Source organism: Polypterus senegalus, chromosome 1 (assembly GCF_016835505.1).
Source record: "Polypterus senegalus isolate Bchr_013 chromosome 1, ASM1683550v1, whole genome shotgun sequence".
In the NCBI taxonomy this organism is placed as follows: Eukaryota; Metazoa; Chordata; class Cladistia; order Polypteriformes; family Polypteridae; genus Polypterus; species Polypterus senegalus.
In genome coordinates, this window is record NC_053154.1 from 266,231,600 (window position 1) to 266,258,550 (window position 26,951).

Sequence of the window (26,951 nt, forward strand, 5' to 3'; positions counted from 1 at the left end):
GTCTGCCGTACCAAACTAGAGAGTCACCAGCCGCGCATGTTTGCAGCACCTCACTGACAGTCAGCAAGGTTTGTCCTGCAACCTGAAACAGCGACCTCAATGGGGCGCAGCGAATAAAGGCAAACGCAACAAAAGTATTACAGAAAATTTATTAAAGGCAATGATTGAACGAATAAAAAGGCGAAAGCAAGAATATTAAAACATTAATTAATTAATGCATGAATGTGTAGCCTTCGACTACGAGTAGATCTGCACCTTTGTTGCTCTTCACATATTCCAGAGCCATTTGAACGAAGTTATCTACCAACGCCTTACTCGCCGCGCTCAATTGAGGTCGCCCTTATTGAACAGAGCCGAAACAGCAGCATCTGTGGCCATAAAAGACAAGATGGGCAGGGGTGGGCGTTGGGTTTGGGTTGATTTGTTTTCAATCCTATTTTTTGTAAAAATTGCTCTCTCTGTATGGAATGATTACAATAAAATCAATAAAATAAAATAAGACAAGATGGGAGGCGGCACGGTGGCGCAGTGGGTAGCGCTGCTGCCTCGCAGTTAGGAGACCCGGCTTCTCCCTGCATGGAGTCCTCATGTTCTCCCCGTGTCTGTGTGGGTTTCCTCCGGCAGTCCAAAGACATGCAGGTTAGGTGCACTGGCGATCCTAAATTGTCCCGTGTGCGTGCTTGGTGTGGGTGTGTGTGTGTGTGTGTGTGTGTGTGTGTGTGCCCTGCGGTGGGCTGGCGTCCTGCCCAGGGTTTGTTTCCAGCCTTGTGCCCTGTGTTGGCTCCAGCAGACCCCCCCACCCCCATGACCCCGTAGTTAGGATATAGCGGGTCGGATGATGGATGGACGGACAAGATGGGGGCCGTTGCTAGGACAGATTGAGATGTCCGTGTTAAGACTGAATGGTACCATTTTAACACTGACTTTTATAACGAGAGCGTACAGTAGCATTTAAGTGAGGCACACGGATACCATAAGGCTAAGAAACTGCAGTGCGTAAAGAAGACACTTTAACACATGGAACGCAGATTGCAATGACACAATAATGGCTCATCATAATTTATTTTGTTTGTTAAAATGTACAGCATTTCTTTTTAAGGTTTGATTTTTTTGTCTTTTTTTAGTGACTGACTAAAAAGAACTGATAAATACAAGACTCTCGCTCTGTCCTATTTTGTACACTTACCCAGGTTTTCCTTTCATTCCTAACAGTCATTCTGTACAAGTACAAAGGCTACAAAAAAGCAATATAAACAGACACAAATACAATTTGCTTTTTACATGCGATTTGTTAGCTTAGCTTGGTCTATTCACAGGCTACAGCTCTATATTTCTGTAAAATATATTTCCAACATTTTATAAAGATAGAAAAATCTACAGATGGAATGAAAGTGTAAGGTTAAAGGCATTTTGATAAAATAACTTAATGCTTTCCAAATTCTGCCGTGTTTCTGGAGCTGTTCGTTGACGTGTGTCAGAAGTGTGCTGGTACAAACACAGATAATAGGCTTCATTATTTAGACAGAAATCCATTTTCTTTTTATAAAACAGAAAGCTGCCTTATTTCAGGAAATCTGTTGTTACAAAAAAGTACTGAATTACACATTTCGCAATAAAACCTTTCAAACGTAATGACTGAAACAGGACTAAGTTATACAATTTTTACAATCTTAGATTTAACAAAAATATAGTTTCATCTCACTCCCGTTGAAGGGAAAAACCTAATCAAGGCAAAGTATGTATAAAATGGCTTGCTATTAAGTACAACACTTGTACAGTACTACCTTATGCACTGTCACTAACAAAGACTTTATAGCATGCTAAGTGACACCATACTGGGAAAATACAATAACTTAAATGATACAGCATAAAGGCAGAAGAGTGGAACACAAATTCAACATTGGTGAACTTCTTATTAAAAGAGCACAACGTCCCAAACCGCATTTTGATAGCAGGCACATTAAATAGCTCCATTAGCCAGACAAAGTAGTCCAATCATGAAGCATCCGTTTTAAAAATCCTTATAACTTAGGCTGCATTCACGACTTGATTAAAATACTTTAGAAAAGTCATCTTCAGTTTTGATTATGTAAGGCTTTTCATAAAAGAAAAATATTATCCAAACAACGCAACTTTTTTTGCATTCACACCAAGTGCTGGTTTTAAATAAAACAAAGACGAACAAAAAAAAAAAAACCAAAAACAAAAACAAAACACACACACACGCACACAAACACACAGGGCATAGTGAGCTAGTATGCACTTATAAATACAAAATGATACGGAAAGAAAGAAAAAGAAAAGACAGACAGACAGACAGACAGACAGACAGACAGACAGACAGACAGACTGACCGACCGACCGACCGACCACTACTACTATCGCCTCATGAATGAGCCGTTCAAAGACTGTTTGGACATGCCAGTGTTCATGTAGCTATGATGGCTGGCTGGCGAGTACATCATGTTGCTGTGTGGTGGCCCCTGCATTGGCTGTTGTGGATATGGCTGAGCTCCCATCATTCCCATCTGCATAGGATATTGTGCCGACTGATTCATATAGGCATGATTTCCATGATAGCTCGTATTCATCATTGGCTGAGACATCCGATACCCATTCATAGCATTCAGAGTGTTCATATTCATGTTCATCGAGTTGACATTGTATGCTGGGGCAGGCATTAGATTCACCCCCATGTTCATTCGTGGCATGGCTAATGTTCTCGCAGGTGTTTGCATGGCTACTGTTTGGGAAGCACGCCCATAAAACTGTTGCTGATGGGGTGCAGACTTGCCACGCATTGCCACATGGCTCTTGACGGGCATCTGTGTCTGGAGTCTCTGGGCGGGAGGTATCCCCACATTTGGGGAAGCCATGTTTCGTTGTAGTAACGGCGGTGGAAGGTTCAAAGGTGGCGGTGTCAGGTTGGGAGGGGGCGTCATTGTGGATTGTGCCTGGGGTCCTCCAGGCACAGAATGTGGGGACTGAGATAAAGAGGCAAGTCCCGTGTTGCTCAGCTGTGAAGACAGAGAGACACTGTTTGCATAGGACGTGACAGAGGCTGAATGATTATAAGGCAATGGATGGTCCATAAGGGTGTTAGTCAGTTGCTGCAGTTTTGCTAAGCTAAAAGTAGCAGAGGGCTGTGGGTAATGGCCACCTCCATAGTCACTCTGGCCCATCCTTTCATAGATTCCAATATTTGGATTGCCAGATTCAGAAACTTCTGTCAACTGCATGGGTGGGGAAAAGTTAGTCGCCATGCTACACTGAGCCATTTGCTGTTGCTGGTTGCTGGGTGGTCTTTCAACAACACATCCCTGGGGAGACTTGACGCTGCAGTTCTGAGGAGAGTTGATACTGTTCTGTTGCATCATGCTACAGCTCCCGTTGATATTGGCGATCTGTTGCGTCACGGCACAACTGCTCTGAGTAAGGCTACTGGAGGAGATCGTATTATATGAGCAGCTGCTCTGTGAAGAATTATTCCCACAAATGCTCCCTCCTAAAGTTGAATCATAGCTACTAGGATTCTCATAATTTTCCGTTGTGCTTTCGATGCTGCCGAGGTCACTAAATCCACTATCGACGACTTGCTGTGAGTGGTCTGAAACTGAAGGAACATCCATCATGGGACTGGTTTCCATGTTTTGTAAGGATGGCACAGATATGGCACTATGATCCGGGCTAATTTGAGTATAGCTGTTTTCTAGCACAGAGACCGCTGGACTATTTACAGAACGAACTGACTGACTAGGATGAGAATGAACTGATGAAATTGGACTGCTGTGATCCGACTGCTGACAGTCATCCATTATGGTCATCTGAGGGCTATGATCTGCATGAGTATAACTCTGCAAGCTCCTACAGGCCTCCTGGGTCTCCACACAATCCTGAAAGTTGTCCTCGTGTTCGTTATTTTCCTGGGTAAGCGACTGTACTGCCTGCACAGTCTCATTATCTATTTCTGCACAAACTGAATGCACATCTTTCATTTTAGAACTTTGTTCCTCTTCCTTTTCATGAAGGTGATGGCTATTGTCATCATCAGACTCTGACTCAGAAACGATCTCATTGTCATCATCATCCACTTCCATGTCTCTCCTATTACCACTGCTATCATCATCATCATCGTTTTCCACTGCAGTATTCAAATCAAAACAGGGTTCTTGACATTCGGTGGGTTCTGTCAGAGCCTCAGGTGCACCTTCTTCCTTCTCTAGCTCTGTTGAGTCCACGTGGCTATCATCTTCATCATCAGCATCATGATCTTCATTTTGCACTGGTTCTTCTTCCTCTTCATCTTCATCGTCATGTTCATGAACCTGTGAAATATCTTCATCCATTTTATCAGAGTGGTTCTCACCTTGGTTCTCATCTACTTGGTCAAGACTTTCTAAACATTCATCACTACTATCAGAATTATCTTCACTTCTTGATTTCTCTTCAATCATTTTTGGATGTAAATCGTCTGGACTTGCAGGTTCTGAAAGCGGTTGTCCAAGATCCGTCACACTTAGGTCACTTTCTTTGAGGCTACCATCTACTTCTGTAACAGATGATATTTTATCCAAATCTTCCTTTTGTTCTTCTGTCAAGACCTGGTTGGCTTCCATTGGTGTTTCAGGTGGAGTGTACAAGTTCAGTTTAAAACCAGTTTTCCTTTCCTTTTTACGTCTCCACTTTGGTGGACCACGCTTAACTCCCTTTGGCCAGCCCTTCTTGCGTTTCACAGGCTCAGGATTGTCTTCAATGCTCCCTTTTAACATACTTCCAATTGAAGTAACATCTATATTAAAAGAAAAAAAAAAAAGAAACATTACTAAAAGTCAATTACAGAATGTGTGTCACTAAACCTGATGCAGAGACGTTAAATATTGCCATTTTAATTTTGCCCTTGGCAGCTACTGTATCATATCACAAGGCAGGCCGGCTGTGTGACAGCACAATGGTAAAGTGATGCTGCCTCTCCGCTCCTGTACCCCAACTAGATGACTGGCTGTGGCGATTTCTCCGTGAGGTTTATGTGCTCACCCTATGCTCTGTAACCCTCCACACAATACAAACGCACTCTCCAATTGACGTGCACTGCTAAACTGGCCTGGTATGAGATGTGCCCAGAGGTAGACTAATACGCTCGTCCAGGTGTAATTTCTGCTGTGGATCAACTGCTACCAAGTTAGGCTTTGGCTCTGTAAATCTGTCAGCACAGATGCAATCTGTCATGTGAAATAAAGAGAACAGCAGCTTAATTATCGAGCCATTTTTTTTAATTCAGCTACTTTTTCAGATGGGGCCTGCCTACTTTGTGGAATGAGAGGACCTCGCTTACTGGCGCTATTGCTGCCATTTCTAACAAAACCTAAGCTGACACTGCTTTCACGAGTTGACTTTTCAAACTAAAAGGAATATCTGCATAGATCTTTTTTATAAGTTAAAGGATTTCAGGAACACTATAGATATATATGTTTATACATTTTTAGCTCTAGTAGGAATTTCTCATCTGAACAAACAAATGTTGAAAATATAAACATTCAAAATAAGGGGGGCACACACTGTTTAATCACTGCACTCCTTTGCTAACCCTGCTTTACCGCCTCGGCCGATTTCAGATCATCTCTAAATGAACTGCTCTCATCTCGGTAGGAGCACAGCTGAGATGGGACAACAGAGCAAATGCAAGCTACTTTGAAAACGATCCTTTAAGTAAGAACAACTGTGGCCTAAGGCGCCACTTACAGTTGGTTCAATCCTGTGTAAATGTCTTATGCCACCCAGGAAAATTATCTTTAAAGCTAGTTATTTTAGCAATACACGATTATTTAATCCAAGAAGAAAATCATAGAATACAAATGAACTTTGATAAAATAAAAATGAAAAGTCGGTTTTTAAAACAAGTCAATATTTTTAGTGGTATCCTTTTAATGAAAGCTGAAGAAATTTGCTCTTTGGTACAATGCTGGATAATCTGTTTCAAGTAGTCCTGTGGTAAATTCTGCTGACTTTTCACTGCAAACAATCCCACAAAGCTTTAGTGATGTGGCGCAGGGCGCTCACTACTGTTAGCAAGTAGGCAGCAATTGTGTCTGCAGTGTGCTTGGGGAGATCATAACACAGAAAGATTTAAGTTTTTACCAATAAACTGTTACTGAAAAGTTCAGCATAATAGCTCAACATGTGTTTGTATTTCTCAGTAGTCCTCATCCTGTACCACTGGCTGTACTTCACCCACAGACCTGGACAGACTCACCACTGCCCTTTTCACCAGTTCTCCTTGTGATAAACTGCCATCTTTGTGAACCAAAACGTTAACATTTGGACTCTTTGCTCTGCACATGTTTCTGCCACTGACTGTGTTCTTGATGATGTAAAACAATGATGTGATATCTGTCAAAAGTGCTTTAGCTTACCTATTTCTAATACCTACTCAAAGAGACCCAAGTTATCATCGCATACACCAATTTAACTGTCAGGCAGTCATTTTCTAAATGGCTTTATCCTGAACAGGGTTGCAGGGGATGCTGGAGCCTATCCCAGGTAGCAAAGGGTGCAAGGCAGGAACAAACCCTGGACAGGTTGCCAGTCCACTGCAGGGCGAATACACACACACACACACACACACACACACACACATCACAACCCACCACGGCCCCCAAACACTTACAAGGGTCAATTTATTATTGCCAACCCACCTAACTTGCACATAAACACCTACACAGACATGGGGAGAACATGCAAACTCCATGCAGGAAGGAACCAAGACACAAGCCCTGGTCTCCTTACTAATGCGAGGCAGCAGCTACCATTCCCAAGTAACTTAATTCAAAATAAATGTGTGGCTCAAGAGCGTTTATACCATAAATAATTTGGCAACACTTGAATGTATACATTTTTAACAATTCTACTTTTTAACAATATAAACATGTTGAAACTTTTTGGTATTTTTTTTTTTAATATTTATTCATTCTATAGTAAGTTAGTACAAGTAGTAAAAAAAACATGCATACCTTTACTGTGCATCTCCTCTACAATAGCTTTTCTGCAGTTATGATTGTCGAGCTGTTCAGTTTTAACATGTTTCTGCCGGTCATGACGATTGACCATTCTCTTAACACATGGCTCATCTTCATCTTCTCCATCCATCTTACAGTTTGGTTCTAAAAGTGGCATTGGTCTTTCTTCATCAGAGTTTTCAAATGGCTCGTTCAACACCTCAGTTGTTTCTGATATCGTTTCTGTGGTGACACTGCTATTGCCATGTCTACGTTTGCGACCTCTTTTTCGTCTGAGTAACACTGGCTTCTGAAACATACAATTAAAATAATAGTTAGAACACAATACATTAGTATTTAGCATAAAAACCATTCTCAAACGCCAGTAATCCAACCGAGGATCACAGGGACTGGAGCAGCGCTGCACTCCACTGCACGGCACATTCTCAGTTTATAAAAGCTACAGCCACCAGTGTCATTATATTTATCAGTTTAATGCCTGTCTGATCTTCTTACATTAAAAAATTTACACCAAACAATCTTTTGAGAATATGATTAAGTTTGTGTTTCACTTGTTCACCGAAACTCACAGTCAATAAAGAATTTAACATACAGTATATAAACTGTTTGAGGTGAAGCGGAAAATAATGTATGTGTCATCCTTAACCCTTCTAAACACTTGTTTTTAGCCAAATTTAAAAGAAAATATTCATGGTGGGTATAAAATGGCATGTGTAAACACATTTTGATAGTGATTTGAGAGCGTTAATAAAATTTACCTTGATAAAATATACTGTATATTCACCATGTTTAAAACAAAAAAGTAATCTGGAGAACAGTTCAAAGTTTGGAACCTCACTAATAGGAGAATAATACGAGAAACACAACGTTCATATTGTGATATTCAACATGAACTTTACTATTTGTAAATGCCCAACTACAAATGACATGAACTTTTACTATGACATCCAGTAAGTCAAAGCAGGAGCTGAACCCTGTTATCTGGAAGAGCTTTTCCACACTTTGCCCATCTGCAGCCTACAGGCCAAGACGGCCCTAATCCAGACACTCCTCTCCCCCAAACCCCAAGTGCGGGGCAGCTTTCAACTGTAGAGGTAGATCACAAGTATCCCAGCTTCTCCTAAGTCACTACTAGAGAAGGAGCAATATTTTGAGGTAAATGATCAGATTAAATTAAAAAAAAAAAAAAAAGTATATACTTATAAATGATTGGAAAAGATGAACTGCTCACAGTTAGAGAACTACTTTTTGCTGAATGCAGCCACACAATAAGATGAAGAGCAGTGTTAGCTGGGGTTAGGACAGACCCAGATGTGTTTGTGTAGTGAAGCCAATACTGTAAAAAGGCACAAGGGGGCAATATTTCACAAGCCAACATCAAAAGAGGAGCTGAAAGGTCATGTGCAGTGTCATGCCGCACCGTCTACATAAAAACATTCATTTACATTTTTAAATTTCAAAGTTGTGCTGCAGCTTAAGCTACCACTGAAGCAACACATTTTTCTCATCCAGTTCTGACAAACACAGCTTTTAATGCATTTGCCCTGCAGAAGAAAACACATCAAAATAATGTTTTACTATTTCTTGCATCTTTTGTAAATTCTACACACTATACCTTTCTCTTTATGTTCAGCACTCCCTGTGCTTTTGTAAGAACAGGAGGAGAAGCTGGTTGGGCATCAGACTCCTCCTCTTCCTCTTCATCATCCTCATTTTCATTCTCACTGCATTCTTTTGACTGTAAGGTTGACCATTCTGGAATTGTGGGAAGGCACTCGGAAGATCGTGTTAATGAATTTTTACAAGTCATTTTTGTAGATGCCAATCTGCTGTTTAGTTTTACATTAAATGCTTCCTGTTCTTCTTTTTCCCAGCAAGTTGCCTGTTCCATTAATCGCTCAGCCTGTACAATAAAGCATGAATAAAAATGTCAAAAGCATTTTCATTATTAAACCAATGCGTTACGCTGGACGTTATGATTACTAAAAGAGTAGATGAACTGAGAGAATGCCATTTGATTAGTACTAGGTCTCACTGCGGCAGTTAAGATATACAGCCACAGAAGATTACATTTCATGGAATATTTAGTATGATTAATAATGCAGTGAACTGAGGTCATTTTGCACTAAATTACATGCCTGCTGACAATCATTATTACACACTAGTTAATTAACACAGTTTAGGTAAAATTAATTACAAAAACGCTTCAGTTTTCCTACAATTCTTTCTTTAAAAATGTACAGAATCCATTTTCAACAAATGCCAGATGTACTGTAAATGATTAACTATACACACAGAAAAAAAATGAAATGTGTTAGCAATGTTTTCTTATAAAGAAAACCCAATAAACCGCACACATTACTTCAATTGTAAAGATTAGTCAAGTCCATCTATAAGCAACTATGAAGTGTGCACAGACAGTCATTTCTTTTAATTGAATGCTTTCAGAAAGACAGCATTCTGGCTGCAGGAGATTTTTGAGACAGCAGGTAAATAATCAAAAATCAACACAAATTAGATAAGTTAATTTCACATCTTGATTAGTCCAAATGCTTCAACATCTTTATCTAGACTCTTTCAATGAAAAACAACATACCTACTGTATATAAACTAACAAGGCTGAGTATTAAATGATGATATACTAGTATCCTAAATATTTTTCTCAAAATAAGCTGTGCATTACATCAAAATGTCGTTAAGAAAGAAAGAATGAGTGAGGGACTCATGAACAGGAACAGTGGGAGGAAATCACGTATGGTGCTCATGTCCCTAGACAATCCCTTTCATTTCCCAGAAGTGGTTCTGCCTTCACCTTTCAAACAGGCACTGTGTTTATCTATCAACAGTTTGTACGCTGTACCACACGTTCTCATTTGATACTCTGTCTTCATTGTCCTTTGTATTCTGCGTTGTCCTTGTTATGCTGCACAAATACTATCAAGACAAATTCTTAGTACACCTTAGTGTTCCTGGCCAATAAAGAAAATTCTGATTCTAAACACAGATGTACAGAAGCAGCTCTAAAATCAACAGATCTTTACTCAGTAATGCTCTTCTGAGGGAGACACAGGCTCCACCATGTATGAAGCTGCTGGTGAGTTGGGCAGAGTTGGACCGGGCGGGTGTTTGTCTTTTCGCTTGACCTTTTAGGGGTCAGAGTTCAGGGCCGGCCATTGCACAGTGCCCCAGGTGCAATTTTTCAGGTTAAGGGCCTTGATTTCTGGGCCCAGTGGGGTAGAATCCCTTCTGGTACTAATGACATTTGAACCATCAACCTTTCAGAGACCAGTGCAGATCCTTAGCCACAGAGCCACCACTCATCTCCCTTTTCCTTGGGGTAACGTGACCCGGGGTGACTGGAATAGCAAGATAACTAGAGCAAGGGTGGAGTGGATGTCACTTCTTGCTCCTCAAATACATTAGCTCTCTCTTGTTCATTGCAAAGGGTAGTCATGGATCATGCCTGTTATTATGCTGAATGTGTGTTAAGTGAGACAACAAAAGTTGGAGGAGCACAACTTCTACGTTTGTGTAGAAGAAACAAGGCAAGCAGATTTTAAAAAAAGATACATTATTTTCCTTCTTTGTCTTTCTGCCTGTGTGTATAAAGCTGAGACTGCCCAAGTTTAATTCACTGACTATATACATATGTAATTACACAAGGTTAGTGTGTATATTCACATCTATACACATTTTATTTTAAAATTAAATGGGATTTGTGCAGAGAATCTGAAATCCAAATTGTGTCAAGTACAAAGAACAAACTGAAAACTTCACTGATGCACTACAGTTTTGGTTATTTAAGTCAATATCTACAGTATGGAAAACTTAAATAACTGTCTGAAACAGCTAGCACTATGTTGAAGACAAAATGTACATCTTAAATTTTACAATCAAAGTTAACATGAAAAGTCTAACGCAAGTACAAAATATTATCCATTCTTCATGAGGCAAGCGAGACACCTTAACTCAAGGACAGCAAATGTCACATACCTCCATTTCAGCCTCTCGTTCTTCTTCAGACAAAGCAGCATTGCACGGTGCGACTGAAGTCCACTGGAGGCTGTCAGGATCTACGGTATTTACCCGGGGGTTAGCTTTTAGCCTCTCCATGTGTTTTTGGATCAGTTTCTCTCTTCTAACAATTACAAACCTAAAAATGAGTGTGAATAAAAGGTGCAATTTAGCAGGGTTTTGGTAAAAACCAAAAAGACCAAAGCAACCTTTACTGACCTTATCACTAAGGGTGTTTAATGATGCACTCTGGAAAAACTTTATAAAATAAAGATCTAGTTTCAATTCTTATGCACATAGGCACATCATCATTTTAACTAATTTTCTTTATCTGGTTTCTATACCTGAAATAAACTGAACTATTAAAGGTCTCTTTTTCACATCTTCATTCGACATGTATATAGAACTTGGAGCAGTTCATTTTATTTATTTATTTACATGGAAATACCACAGACTGGAGCAGTCTTATGAAGAATTCCTAACATTCCCAAGACTAAAATTAACATAACAAATCACTTGACTCAAATCTAAACTTGTAATTTTACAGTAAAACACACACCTGTCATAAATGTAGAAGAAAAAACAAAGCAAAAACAGAATAAATCCCACAAATCTTATTCAGGAGCCCCAGAAAGCATTTGTATTGTGGCTGCCTGCATGAATTGCACAAGAGTAACATTAATGACAATTAATGTGTTAGGTGGAAGAAGCAGCAAGCCTAAAGTTGGCTGTGACGATGTGGGTTCTGCTCCATGCTCCCATCGCTGTTCGGGAGCCCTTGAACCCAACATTGTCGGTAATGTCACCGATGAGCTAGTCAGTGGAGGCAATAACAATCGAGCAAGGGGATGGTAAAAAAGTGCAAAAGTGCTTTTATTAAAAGAAACAATCAAAACAAAACAGTGTTCCATGTAAAATGCAGTGCTTCGAATTCTTCATTAAATAAATAGCTCAATAAATAATTAATCTATTAAAAGAAAAACGTGGAGGTAAAAACACAAAACAATCCTTTTAAAACGAGGTTAAAACATTCTTACGGAAGCTTTTTTCTTTAAAAAACCAACAACAAGTTCAGTGCCTTCTTTTAACTGGTGACTCCCCTGCTTCTCCCTGTCCAGGATCCGCAACAGTGGAGCCACTCTACCTGCAGCTGACCTTCTCTCCACTAATGATCTGGTGGCGTCCCGATCCCTGGCTTCGATTCCGCTCCCTCCAGACCGAGACTTGGCTTCCCTGACAACCAGGACGCTCATGCCAGGGAGTTTACCGCCCAAGCCTCCCGACTCCCGCAGCCTTCTCGGCCTTACGCGGCCAGCCATCCTTCTTCCCGTCACTTCCGCTCTTTAAAACATGCTCAGCGGGAGCGACCACTAACTACAGCCCATGGGTGTTGGCCGAACACCCCGCTAGGGCTCACTGTCCAGCTGCCTGCGAGCCTAACTCTCGCTACCCACTCACTTGCTCGTTCTCCTGCACAGACTTGTTCAAACACTTCCCGCTTCCTGTAACCTCCGTCCTTTCTTTCTCTGATCTTTCTTTTTCTCCCGCTCTATCCGACTTGTGCTTCTTTTTATATAGCGAGGGGCCATAGCAGCTGCAGCACATTAGCCACGGGAACAATCACGGATGTGGGCATTCCCTTACCTGTGCACTCAGTGAGAAACGCCCACACCGCAGATCGCCCCGTGGCTTGCTATGGCCCAACGCCCCCTCGCTAAGCCGCCGTGAGAGCGGTGATTTATTTATTTAAATGGCCTTTGCTAAACGAGCTGTGGACCCACAACACCACATTGGCATGCAGAAATCAGGCCTTGTTCTTGTGCAAGGGTAATAGCCAGATTAAATAATCAAAAAACATTTACATACATATCTGTCCGACATCATACACGGCTAAAAATTATACATCCTTGGATTTCCAGGTATGAAAAAAAAAGCTGCGAGTCAGGAGTGAATCATTTTAATCTGACTGCTTCTATGATTTGTTGTGGACGATACATTTGTTTAAATAACTGCTAGCCAATTACAACCAATGGGAATAAGATTATTTCTTTTCAACCAAAATATATTGGTTTTTACTGACATTTTAAAAGAGCTTTTTGGTTGCTTTATTTTTATCCCAAAAGTTTCTAAACACTATATATGACAATAGAGACTACAATGGTGAAGAGATGAACCACCAGAAATACTTCTTGAAAGAATTTAGCCTGTGGAAATTAGGTAGGGAGGTATTTTCAAAGACAAAATGACATACTGAGTAATTATTTTTTTTAATATATTTAAACGTTTTACCTCTAAAAAACGAAAAATGCTGATGACGTCTTTTTAAGAACCACAACAGGTAGAAAAGGCAGGAAAAGACTATACATTGTACTTTTAAAACTTCTCTGAGTAACCACACTTTACTGACAGGCTGAAAAGCCGTCTACTGTCCTTTGCAATGTTGCAAAACTACGAAAACCAATTGTTTTTGTCCATAGATTACTTCTTTAGACAGCTTGCATTTAAAAGCGTCTCTGTATGTACAGTACAGGAAAAGAATTTGTCACCATATTACATATTTTTCATAGCGACTGGTAAACTGCAGTCTACTGGCTGCATACAGCCTATGGGCAACTCATAGAATATCCAACATGAGGCGATGATTTAACTTTAAGTATACGAATAGGAAACAGTTGTTAAGTATGCAATTTTTACCTACTTGCTTGTTTCTGTTCAGCATGTGTGTGTGTGATTTTATCAGAAATGGAAAAGCAAAATTTCAGGAGCGACTCAGAGACTGCACAAATCAGTATAAATTTGAAATGAGGACATTACAAGGTTTTCCATGTTGACCAAAATGCATTATTACTTATTTCAACCTACGTTCCTGATGAGATTGGAAGTAAAAAGCTTCTTCACCATGTCAGGAGAGGAAGATAGTTTTTGTTCCATAGATGAGCTGAACTCAATTATGGTACAGTGCTGGTAATTTATCTTTCTCTATATTTTTCAAGTTTTACAATAATCTGAGTCAGATGCAAGAGTCACAACCTGTTTAAGTCCCCAATTTTAAAGGAGAGTGTTCAAACAGGATGCAGACCTTGCCAAACATACAGCTCATATTGCTATACTTCATTCTGAATTTGAATTTCACATTCACGAAAGGTGCCACAAGACACATTTTGCAATTTGTTATCTTCCCTTTGCTATTAATATGGACAATGTTGCTGGAGTCTCACAGCTGGAATAAATAAAACTCCAGTTAGGAAACCAGGACAGAACTGAGGGTGTAGAGATGACTGAAGAATTAGGGTCAAGCAACCTATTATAATACAATACATTTCACTGTGTTTTGACAGCACGCAAATGCAAAGACTTCAGTAGGGCAATTTGTATGCAGATATCCAAGTCTAAAAGAGATAAACTGGGGGTAAGCGTTTAAGTGTAGAAACAGTCAAGGATCAGTGTAACAGATTTAAAAACGTTTTACATATACATTGTAATACAGGACAAATTCACCCCAAAATTTGCAAGAATAAAGAAGTTAAAGAAAACTCTGAAGCAAGTAAGATAAAGAAGCGGCAATGATAAAAACAGTTATATACGGCATGTGTAAGGAATACGAGGGCATGAGAACAATTGTTAAATAGATATTCAAGAAGCTAACTGGTAGCTAAAGACAAATATTGCAGAAAAGATGAAAAATTGTCTTTTAGTTATTTAGTACAAATGGAATAACTGAGGAGGAAAACATAATTATAAACATTAAGGGCAGATTAAAGTTTACAGAGAGTGGAATGTCATATGCTCAAAATCCAATTTATTTTTTTTTAAATCCTCAGATATGAAGAAGTTCATAATCTCCCAGCAAAAGAAAGGACTACTAAGGACAGTTATAGACTTGGAAATTGTACAGAGTAAAGTACTACTTATAATAAACAGAGTGAAATCTAACAAATCAATGACACTAAAAAAACATTTATCCTGAAGTGCAAAAGGTTAGTGAGTGCATGTGTATTGTAAACCCTAAAAATAAAGTCTAACGCAAGTACAAAATATTATCCGTTCTTCATGAGGCAAGTTCATCTTCCTGTCTTACAAAGACCTGAAGCATACAGCCAAGACCATGCAGATGGGGTCTCTTTGGGACAAGTCTCATGCTGTCCCTTAACTGGCTCAGATTTAAGCCCTAATTTAACCCCAAAGGACATCTGTGGAGAGACCTGAAGATGGCATTTTACAGATGCTTCCCATCCAATCTAACAGAGATTTGGAAGATCTGCCAGGAGGAAATGGGATAAACTACCTAAATCCAGATGTGCAAAGCTTGTAGAGACTTCCTAAGAAAATGCATAGCTGCAATTGCTGCCAAAGGGGATTCTAAGAAGTCCTGAATTAAGGGTCTGAATACTTCTGTGAATAAGGGATTTTAGCTTTTGATTTTTAATACATTTACAAAGCACTCTGAAAACATATTTCACTTTGTCATCATAGGTTATGGAGTGAAGACTAAGGGGCAAAATTGGCAAATTTATTCATTTCAATCTACAATTCAATAAAGTACAGTGATCCCTCGCTATATCGCGCTTCGACTTTAGCGGCTTCACTCTATCGCGGATTTTAAATGTAAGCATATCTAAATATATATCACAGATTTTTCGCTGGTTTGCGGATTTCTGCGGACAATGGGTCTTAATTTATGGTACATGCTTCCTCAGTTTGTTTGCCCAGTTGATTTCATACAAGGGACGCTATTGGCGGATGGCTTAGAAGCTACCCAATCAGTGCATGTATTACATATTAAATAAAACTCCTCAATGATATACGATATGCTTCCCGTGCAGTGCTTGATTGTTTGCTTTTCTCTCTCTCTCTGACATTCTCTGCGCCTGACGGAGGGGGTGTGAGCAGAGGGGCTGTTTGCCTAGAGGATACGGACACTCCTCTAAAAAATGCCGCTATATCACGGTGCTTCGGAATACTTAAAAGCTCAAAAGCACGTATTGATTTTTTGATTGTTTGCTTTTCTCTCGCTCTCTCTATCAGACATTCTCTGTGCCTGACACTCATTCTTTGAAGAGGAAGATATGTTTGCATTCTTTTAATTGTGAGAAAGAACTGTCATCTCTGTCTTGTCATGGAGCACAGTTTAAACTTTTGACTAAAGGGTGTTATTTCATGTCTACAGGGCTCTAATAATGTTAACAGTGTGGGAGAGTTTATAAGGGCTTAAATATATAAAAATAACTATAAAAACATATGGTTTCTACTTCACGGATTATCATCTACTGCGGGGGGTTCTGGAACGCAACCCCCGGGATTAGTGTATGTGTGTATTTTCCTCCTCTTCTTTTTTTCTGCTAGGGGAGTACAGCGGATCATCTTCATCATCATCTTCCTGTCCTCTGCATCTTGTTCTGTTACACCCATCTCCTGCATGTCCTCTCTCACCACATCCATAAACCTTCTCTTAGTGTTTCCTCTTCCCTGGCAGCTCTATCCTTTGCAACCTTCTCCCAATATACTCAGCATCTCTGCTTGCACATGTCCAAACCAAAAGATTTAACCACTTATAATCAGCCCAGACCAAGTGGAATTGACAACCTAACAGGTCCAATGATCTGTAATGTCTGTGCTGTAATAAATTTTGATGTCAATAAAGTTAAATCTAAAGTGTTATATCTCTCTATTATAATAAAAAACATCCTGCGACAAGACTTATCCTGGGACGAGATGTGACTTTTTCAAAGACGAGACTTTGTGCCAAGAAGTTTAACCACACCCGGGGCCAGAAATAAAAGATAGAGTGTAGATGACAAAGAACGATGTCGTAAAGAGGTTCAAAAACTTAGGCGTGATACACATGCAGAGCAGGTTAGAGATAATGAAAATACTAACATTCGAAAGTCTCAAAAAACTGATAGTAAAGATCACATTAGTGCTAACAAACGGAAATTACTCAGTGAAATAACTGAACAGCGAAAAGTGATCGAATATATGGACATGGGTGATATGACAGAAGTATGTAGATATTGTAAGGCTTAAGTTTAAGTCGGACACTTGTAGATTGTCTAATTTGTGTTGCCATCAGGGAAAAGTAGTGTTTCTTCCCAATGAAGAGGCGTATCTGTGAGAAATTAAAGATTTTTTTATTTGGTGAGTGAAATCCATAAACACCACATGCAAAATATCCGAATCTACAATAATCTGTTCGTGTTCGCATCATTCAATGCTCAAAATGTTGATTTACATGATTCAGGACCATATGCTACAAGAATCTGTGGTCCTGCAACAATTAAAGCTACAAGTTTAATTTCAAAGAAACCACAATTCAGTCAGGTTTATATTCATGATCATGGAGAAGCGATGCATCATAGAATCAACAGAGTTAAACAATTGGATGCATTAGAAATTCTACAGCCAATAATGGATACAAATCCATACGTCCAAAAGTATCGCACTCTATGCAAAATCTTAAAAACACAAAGAAGTTTTCTTGTATTTCTATATGAATCCGAAAGATCACTGTTGCATATATAATAAACCAACATATGACGAATTGTCGGTGATAGTAGTTTCGAAAGATGGAGATATCAAGGACAGTCTGAAACACCACAGTCAAGGTTATGATAAAAGTGATTTTGGCAGAAAAAAAAAAATAGTTGTCTATGAAAATCTTAATGAGAATGAAATACCACCCAATACTAGCTTCTTTTCAAATTTGTGCTAAATATATACCAAGAGTATAAAACTTAACTTTTTCTGAGATCAGGTCTAGACCCCAAACTGTGAGAACCATCTTTAAGCATTAGTTTCTCCTGGCAAAGTTTTAGCTTGACCTTTAACTTAGATTATGACATATTTCTATTGTGATGTCGCAGGTTTTTGGCATTATCTCGGATGGCACACTGTGATATAGCGGGTCCATGGCTCCGAAAGAATGGCCAGCTTTTAATAAATAATCTATATGGCCGTGTAAGTCCCTGTGGGTGCACTCGCGCAACCGCGGGGAGTTGATGGGGTAATTGGGCGAGACGCACCTGCTCGTGAAGGTGCGATCGTTCTCAATTGCTTCATCGGCTTCCTGCGGTGTGTGATTGAGACGCTGAGCCCACGGAGCCATAGAAGTACAGACCGGCACAGTAGATGGGGAGGAAAAAAAAAACAACAATGAGAGAAGAGGGCAGGAGGCCATAAAACCCAGTGTGGGAGTGAGTGAGTGAGTGAGTGAGCGAGCAAGAGTGCAGGCCCGATGGTGAGAAAAGGCAGACAGCTGGGAGGAGAGCCCTAGAAGAGTGTTTGGCCAACCATGAAGAACACCACTCTGGGAGGATGGATTGGGTCACTCCTGCTGAGTATATCAGAGGAGCAGGAGTGACCAAGATTATGGATGACTCTTGGCGTAAGGCAGCTGAATTCGAGGAGGCTTAGGAAGGAGAAGCCCAGCAGGAGCACCCTGGTTGTTGTGGACCCAAGTCTCAGTCTGGCGAGGGAGTCTGTACGTAGCCTGGGATGGAAGGCAACTTGACCCGTTGAAGGTCAGCTCTGTCTGCTGATAGGGTGATACCCCTGCCGCAAGGCCCGTATGGGATAAGCAAGTTACAAGGAAGGAGGCACCGGGTTTGCAAAAAGGGACAGTTTCCAGCCCATTGATTTTAACCTTGTTTTAAAAGGATTTGTTTATGGATTTTTTTTTTCACATGTTTATGGATTATTTATGGAACTTTGAGGACTGCACACACGCTTTTTTTTTGTTTGAATTAAAGCACTGTACGCTTTTACACCTTTCCTCATTTGTCCAACTCATCCCAGTCATTACTATTGATGGTGTCAGGTTCAAAGAGGCTCCCCAAACTGTAAGAGGGAGCATGGAGCCGGACCCGCACCGTCACACACACCCCCCTGTTCTTAATGCCAATTCTCATGCATGGGCATATGATATTGCAGACTTGTAAAAAACATCTGAAACTAGGAAGTACTAAAAAAAAACAAAAAAATATACAAGTTTACTTATTAGTTATAAAATAAAAAAGGGCATACAGGGCATACATATTTATACATACTGTATGAGTAAATAGCTTCTGGTGTGTGTGTGAGTGTGCATGTCTGCTCACCCTGCAGTGGGATGCAGGCCTGTCTAGGGATTGTTCCTGTCTTATGCGTAATGCTGGAGAGGATAGGCTCCAGCTTCGCTGCAACCCTGCTGCAGATAAGTGGGTTTAGAAAATGGATGGATACATAGATGGGTATAGCTCTTTCAGACTCTAAAGCGGTCTTTAAATTTAGATTAATACTTTATTATTATGTCACTTAAATTAGGGGTAATAAAAATACCATTAGGGTAAATATATTAATGAGATGGTAATACTGTATGGTGATGCTTAGTTACTCAAAATACTCAATATCTGAAGTAATATTCAAGTAAAGAATATATTAAAAAACATTAAATATGGTAGGTTATTTAACTGTACAGTTCTGATTGATCAGGGTTTTGAGGCATCTCTCTTAACACAAGTCACAATAACAAGGTTCTGCAATAATGACAAAAGACAAGTATTTCTGGCAGTTTTCACAGATTTAAATGACCTCAGTCAATATTTAATTTCAGACGTTAGTCATTTAGCTCATTTAGTTTTCCAGTCACTGTCTGGGATTGGTATCTTAATGACAGAACATCTTCCGGTTAGAGAGCACTAGTATAGCAAGTCATACATTTATTATAATCGACAACTTAAATTATGCACTTCACCAAAAAACAGGAGGTAAAATCTTAACTCTCTGGCTGTTACACTCACCTGCCATGCTGCCTGTCAATCATTCGAAGCTGCTGAAGTGTTGCAGCTATGTCGTGTGGACACATTCCAGTTGCTCTGCTAATACCCTTGATGCTCATATGTTTATCTCTGTGATAATACAGGTATTCTAATAGGACACTTTTCCAATATGCCAAATATGACAGGCGGCCAAGATCAGACAGTGGCTTTTCAGGAGACCCTGGCTGACCTTCACGTCGAGAAAGAAGATAACCTACAAAGACAAAAATTTGTAGCCATTAACTTATTTATACAAACAAGCAGAAGTGTGATTCTAACCCCAATAGAAAAAAAGTATGCTTTATGTTCAAAAAAACAGGATTTTATCTCAACCATAGTTGAGAAAATTGTGCGTTTAACTGTCAGAAATACAAATAACATAATTCTGCTAATAAGAGTCCAAACTTAAAAGTAATAGGTTTTGGTGTGAGATAAATAGTACAGTGGGTACAGAAAGTATTCAGACCCCCTTCAATTTTTCACTCTTTGTTATATTGCAGCCATTTGCTAAAGTCATTTAAATACATTTTTTCCTCATTAATGTACACACAGCACCCCATATTGACAGACAGAAAAAAAAGAATTCTTGAAATTGTTGCAGATTTATTAAAAAAGAAAAACTGAAATATCACATGGTCCTAAGTATTCAGACCCTCTTCTCAGTATTTAGTAGAAGCACCCTTTTGAGCTAATACAGCCATGAGTCTTCTTGGGAAAGATGCAACAAGTTTTTTACACCTGGATTTGGGGATCCTCTGCCATTCCTCCTTGCAGATCCTCTCCAGGTCTGTCAGGTTGGATGGTAAACGTCGGTGGACAGCCATTTTTAGGTATCTCCAGAGGTGCTCAATTGGGTTTTAAGTCAGGGCTCTGGCTGGGCCATTCAAGAACAGTCACAGAGTTGTTGTGAAGCCACTCCTTCGTTATTTTAGCTGTGTGCTTAGGGTCATTGTCTTGTTGGAAGGTAAACCTTCGGCCCAGTCTGAGGTCCTTAGCACTCAGGAGAATGTTTTTGTCCAGGATATCCCTGTACTTGGCCGCATTAATCTTTCCCTTGATTGCAACCAGTCGTGCTGTCCCTGCAGCTGAAAAACACCCCCACAGCATGATGCTGCCACTGCCATGCTTCACTGTGGGGACTGTATTGGACAAGTGATGAGCAGTACTTGGTTGTCTCCACACATACCGCTTAGAATTAAGGCCAAAAAGTTCTATCTTGGTCTCATCAGACCAGAGAATCTTATTTCTCACCATCTCAGAGTCCTTCAGGTGTCTTTTAGCAAACTCCATGCGGGCTGTCATGTGTCTTGCCTCTCCTCAGTGTGTGGAGACAACCAGGCACTGCTCATCACTTGTCCAATACAGTCCCCACAGTGAAGCATGGCGGTGGCAAATTGAGCATCTCTGGAGAGACCTAAAAATATCTGTCCACCCACGTTTACCATCCAACCTGACAAAACTGGAGAGGATCTGCAAGGAGGAATGGCAGAGGATCCCAAATCCAGGTGTGAAAAACTTGTTGCATCTTTCCCAAGACGACACATGGCTGTATTAGCTCAAAGGGGTGCTTCTACTAAATACTGAGCAGAGGGTCTGAATACTTAGGACTATGTGATATTTCAGTTTTTCTTTTTTAATAAATCTGCAACAATTTCAAGAATTCTTTTTTTTGTCTGTCAATATGGGGTGCTGTGTGTACATTAATGAGGAAAAAAAAAGTATTTAAATGACTTTAGCAAATGGCTGCAATATAACAAAGAGTGAAAACTTGAAGGGGGTCTGAATACTTTCCGTACCCACTGTACCCATAACAGAGGTAGTAAGTATTAATATACAAACCATGGTTTCTTCTAGAAAACCATTCATAGCACACACCACTATGAGGCATTTAATAAAATAATTACTATCACCAATCCATTTAATAAACTGACTTTGTCTATTAGAGAGCAGCAGCAGCATTGGGGACAGGACAGGAAGTAATCAGGAAGGAAGGAAACGCATCATAAGGGTCACTCCAGTATACCACATCAATTTAAAATCAACAAATTAACTAAAACGTCTTTGTCAAGCAGGTGGAAACCAAAAGTATCCAAAAAAGAACATAATACCAAAAGTGCAAATCCAGGAGAAACAGTCACAAAGAGCCTATGACCAGGCAATTAAAATGCTACTGCACTAATTACTCTGTCATCAGTTTCCCCTCGTAAAATAACATTACAGGACAAATTAAACATTCAGTCAATACAGTTTATAAAAGAGGAAGAGGTAAAAGGCCAAATTATGCAATACTGATTAAATAAATAATTGCTACTTAAAGGAAAAGACTAAAAAAGCAAATAAGTAACCTTTTCTAATCAGCTTGGATGTTTACATTCAAAAATTGTTCCAGACGAAGAAAGTTGAATGAGAACTCAATGAAAGTTGCTTATTAAGATATTGAGGATTTTGGCAGTTTAAACAGGGTAAGCAGGACAGATGAACATTCAGAGCTTTGTATACAAACAGTCTATAAGATGGGATATACGTGAAAGAGTAGATAAAAACACACAACTAGTAGAGCTGTCACATAGCCTAAAACCAGGATTTGAATATATATTATTTCTAACCAAATATATATATATATTGTTTAAACATGCTTGAATATAGGTTAAAAAGTCTCCAACTCTAAAGCTTATTGACAACACAGTCACACACAGGCTAGCTACTCCAGCTGAGCGACATGCTATATTTCCTCATGGTAATATATAGAGTAGCCACATTTGAAAACAGAAAAGGCAGATTATTTTTTTTATTTTTTTTTTTTAAATCGCTGAAAATAATTCCTTCCTCTTCACTGATGACAACATTAACAATAAAACATTAACAAAATAAAAAAAGATAAACTGATCCTATACTGTTTTGAGTAGTCACACTCTAATATAAATTAAAATCTCTGTAGTACTAGGGTGTTGTACCATGTTAGCCATTATGGATGTAGTGGGAAGTAAAGCAAAATGACTCCTTTTATTGGCTAAGTAGAAAGATTACAATACGCAAACATTTCAAGGAAACTCGGGCCCCTTCTTCCGACAAGTCGTAGCTACAATTAAAATCTCTGAAATTCTAATACAAAGTGACAGAATTTTAATCCTAAAACTTGCCTCTATGAAAATACAGAAAACTAGCTGTGCTACCCATCTAAGATAGGTTGAAATCCAAGTAATCAACATCATCCTCATATTTTAATGTGGTTTATCCACTTCCCGGAAACCGTCATTAGCATTATAGTGTTCCAAGCAGGTGAAAGAAAGTCACTACCATGCCGCTGTTGTCAACCTATTATGGAGCACAGAGTAGGCCAGTAAAAGTAATTTTCTTTTATTCAGACCCTTATTTGGTATTTTAATAACATTTTAGAATTCCATTTTAACTTTTTTTTTTTTTTTTAACCCTACCAACCAGATGGACACACAAAAACACAACCAGACACTTGTTCTTTAATTAAGGTGGATAAGCAGATTTCTGTCAGTGTGGCAGTTACTCTCTGTTAGATTTACACAGCATTGGCATTTGCAGTGCACCATCTATTGCAATGCATTTTGTAATGCATGTACACTGTAGTAATAAAAAGTACTGGGCTTTTCATTTCAACAGATGGTGCATCACAATTATTAGCGCTGCTTTTACGAATTCCATACCAAATGGGATATAACAGAGACAAAGCAACTGGATAGATAAAGAATCACCTGTCCTTTTATTAAGGTGGATTAGTAAAATCATGATATACTATATAATCTTTTCTCTATAGATTAAGCATGAACAACTTATTTTCTAGACATGGTTTAATACTGCTCAAATGAAATGTAAACAGTTGGTATGCCGTATTTACATTAAACAAATTGAACCGCACTTTCATTGTGCAAAAACAATTTAGCTCACTTAGGACTCAAGAAAAATAAATTGCATCCAGTGACCAATTAATTGAGGTTGTTTCCATTACTTAGAATTTAAAAAAAAATTCTCACAGATTTAAGAAATTACAACATTAAAAACAACTATGCAATGTCACTACCAGAAATTAATTCCATATAAGCATATAGAAATTGGACAGTAATAGTTTAACTTTTTTTTCCCTTCACTTGAACAATTCTTTATCTTAATGCTCATAACTCAAAGGGTTTAATAGTCACAATAATAGAATAGAATAAGTGTAATTGCCAAAAAAAACCCCACACAGTATGGTAGCATAAAATAAATCTTAATATAGCAATGTATATTTAAAAGCCCTCAGTGTAATTTTTCTTTTCTGTGATGCATATTTAAGTACAGTGGTGCTTGAAAGTTTGTGAACCCTTTAGAATTTTATATATTTCTGCATAAATATGACCTAAATCATCATCAGATTTTCACTCAAGTCCTAAAAGTAGATAAAGAGAAATCAGATAAATGAGACAAAATATTATACTTGGTCATTTATTTATTAAGGAAAATGATTGAATATTACATATTTGTGAGTGGCAAAGTATGTGAACCTTTGCTTTCAGTATCTGGTGTGACCCCCCTTTGCAGCAATAACTGCAACTAAACGTTTCTGGTAACTTTTGATCATTCCTGCACACCGGCTTGGAGGAATTTTACCCCATTCCTCCGTACAGAACAGCTTCAACTCTGGGATGTTGGTGGGTTTCCTCACATTAACTGCGTGCTTCAGGTCCTTCCACAACATTTCAACATTTTTTGGATTAAGGTCAGGACTTTGACTTGGCCATTCCAAAACATTAACTTTATTCTTCTTTAACCATTCTTTGGTAGAACAACTTGTGTGCTTAGGGTTGCTGTCTTGCTGCATGACCCACCTTCTCTTGAGATTCAGTTCATGGACAGATGTCCTGACATTTTCCTTTAGAATTCTCTGATATAATTCAGAATTCATTGTTCCATCAATGAAGGCAAGCCATCCTGGCCCAGATGCAGCAAAACAGGCCCAAACCATGATACTACCACCACCATGTTTCACAGATGGGATAAGGTTCTTATGCTGGACTGCAGTGTTTTCCTTTCTCCAAACATAACGCTTTTCATTTAAACCAAAAAGATACTATTTTGGTCTCATCCATACACAAAACATTCTTCCAAAAGCCTTCTGGTTTGGCCATATGATCTTTAGCAAACTGCAGACGAGCAGCAATGTTTTTTTTGGAGAGCAGTGGCTTTCTCCTTTCAACCCTGCCATGCACACCATTGTTGTTCAGGGTTCTCCCGATGGTGGACTCATGAACATGAACATTAGCCAATGTGAGAGAGGCCTTCAGTTGCTTAGAAGTTACCCTGGGGTCCTTTGTGACCTCGCTGACTATTACATGCCTTGTTCTTGGAGTGATCTTTGTTGGTCGACCACTCCTGAGGAGGGTAACAATGGTCTTGAATTTCCTCCATTTATACACAATCTGACTGTGGATTGGTGGAGTCCAAACTCTTTAGAGATGGTTTTGTAACCTTTTCCAGCCTGATGAGCAACAACAACTCTTTTTCTGAGGTCCTCAGAAATCTCTTTTGTTTGTGCCATGATACACTTCCACAAACATGTGTTGTGAAGAGCAGACTTTGATAGATCCCTGTTCTTTAAATAACACAGGGTGCCCACTCACACCTGATTGTCATCCCATTGATTGAAAACACCAGACTCGAATTTCACCTTCAAACTAACTGCTAATCCTAGAGGTTCACATATTTTTGCCACTCACAAATATGTAGAAAAATAAATAGAAGTTACTGGTTTTACAACATCTTATTTAAGAGCAATGCAAATGTCAAAACTAGGACAACTAAAACAGTTATCCACTATCATGAAAAAATGTTAATACAGTAATAAGTTAGTACATTATCCTCTTTAATAAAACCCCTGTGTGTGTCTTTTGGTGAAGTACGCATGTGCGAGGCTCGGTGCGACACGCACGACCGGCATCGTGGACGCACACACACTGGAAGCTGAGCACACAGTGAATGGCATAGCCACGGCCACGCATGATAAGCAAATAAAGGACAGCATTGCTGGGGAGAGTGCCGATTGGGTAGTCGCACATAAAATCCATTGCTGGGGAGACGTCACACATACTGCCCGTAGTAGGATAGTGAGACACAGTGCTAGCAGATGTTGAGCAAACAAGATCAGGCACTAACATTTTATTGTTTGATTTATATTTTGTGACGTGAACGGTTTGTAAACATTAATGAAATAAGGGAAAGATGCTATTAGCTGGCTAAATTAATGTCTAAGAAAACTCTGCACACATATTTGGTATGGCCCCACCAGGCTTTTTATGCCAAAAATGTCACCAACTTTATCCAAGAGTGTAATGCATTTATTTTCTTGAATTTATCTTCAGCCATGGCTAGAAGGGTTTTTGTGTATTCTTTTAAATTATTGAATGGAAAGCAGAAAGGGTTACAGCAGACTACTCCCCTCAGCTTGTCAGAGAATCTTTGTGCCTAGTTACACTGGATCTGAATCCAGATGCATTTGTAATTTTGAAAGTTTATTTTCACATTGCAAATTTTTAAACCAAGATCGTCTCATTAACATACACAGAACCTTCATCTACTGTACATAAGTGACACAACCTACTGGTGATTGCTGGGACTGGCTAAGCTAGGGGCTAAACAATTGTGAATTCGATGTCTTGAGTTATTTGAGAAAATTTTTGCCCTATCAGGCTAATTTTGCTTACTTTATTTCTCATTTGTAACCTCAAGGGAGACTGAATAACAACTGAAAACAAACAGAAAAATATAAAATAATCAACAGCAAGCTGTAGGTCACTCCACAGTTGCTCAGTATCCCCTCTACCGATTATAAAGCAAACATTTAACAACTTATTACAACATACCAGATACAAATAAAACAAAAAGGTCTTGGGATAACTTGGAAGACTGTGTTTGTAACTCATCGTAGCTTATCTGAAAGCAAACAAAACTACACAAAAATCATCAGTAAATAGTAAATACTAACCAACTAAAAAATTGGCCACTTCCAACCTTTGCAATTATTTACTACATGGAATGCAGCACATATGTGTTTAAGTTATTATTTAAAGTTCCATCATCTATAAATAAAATCACATTTTAATAAATATTAATGCTTCATGTTAAACAG

The 26,951-nt window shown here is 39.1% G+C and overlaps 1 protein-coding gene across 4 annotated transcripts in view; it reads right to left on the reverse strand.

The window, feature by feature from the left end:
* Positions 1-1,023: 1,023 nt before the first annotated feature.
* Positions 1,024-26,951, reverse strand: part of kat6b (K(lysine) acetyltransferase 6B) — a 177,790-nt gene continuing 151,862 nt past the window's right edge. For all 4 annotated transcript variants that reach the window (XM_039773499.1, XM_039773488.1, XM_039773481.1 and 1 more), the window contains 5 exons: positions 19,802-20,033; positions 11,007-11,166; positions 8,629-8,916; positions 7,008-7,302; positions 1,024-4,789 (listed from right to left, as the gene is read on the reverse strand). In XM_039773499.1, coding sequence (XP_039629433.1) covers positions 2,379-4,789; positions 7,008-7,302; positions 8,629-8,916; positions 11,007-11,166; positions 19,802-20,033 — 3,386 coding nt within the window. In that variant the 3' untranslated portion in view covers positions 1,024-2,378. The remainder of the gene's footprint in view (positions 4,790-7,007; positions 7,303-8,628; positions 8,917-11,006; positions 11,167-19,801; positions 20,034-26,951) is intronic.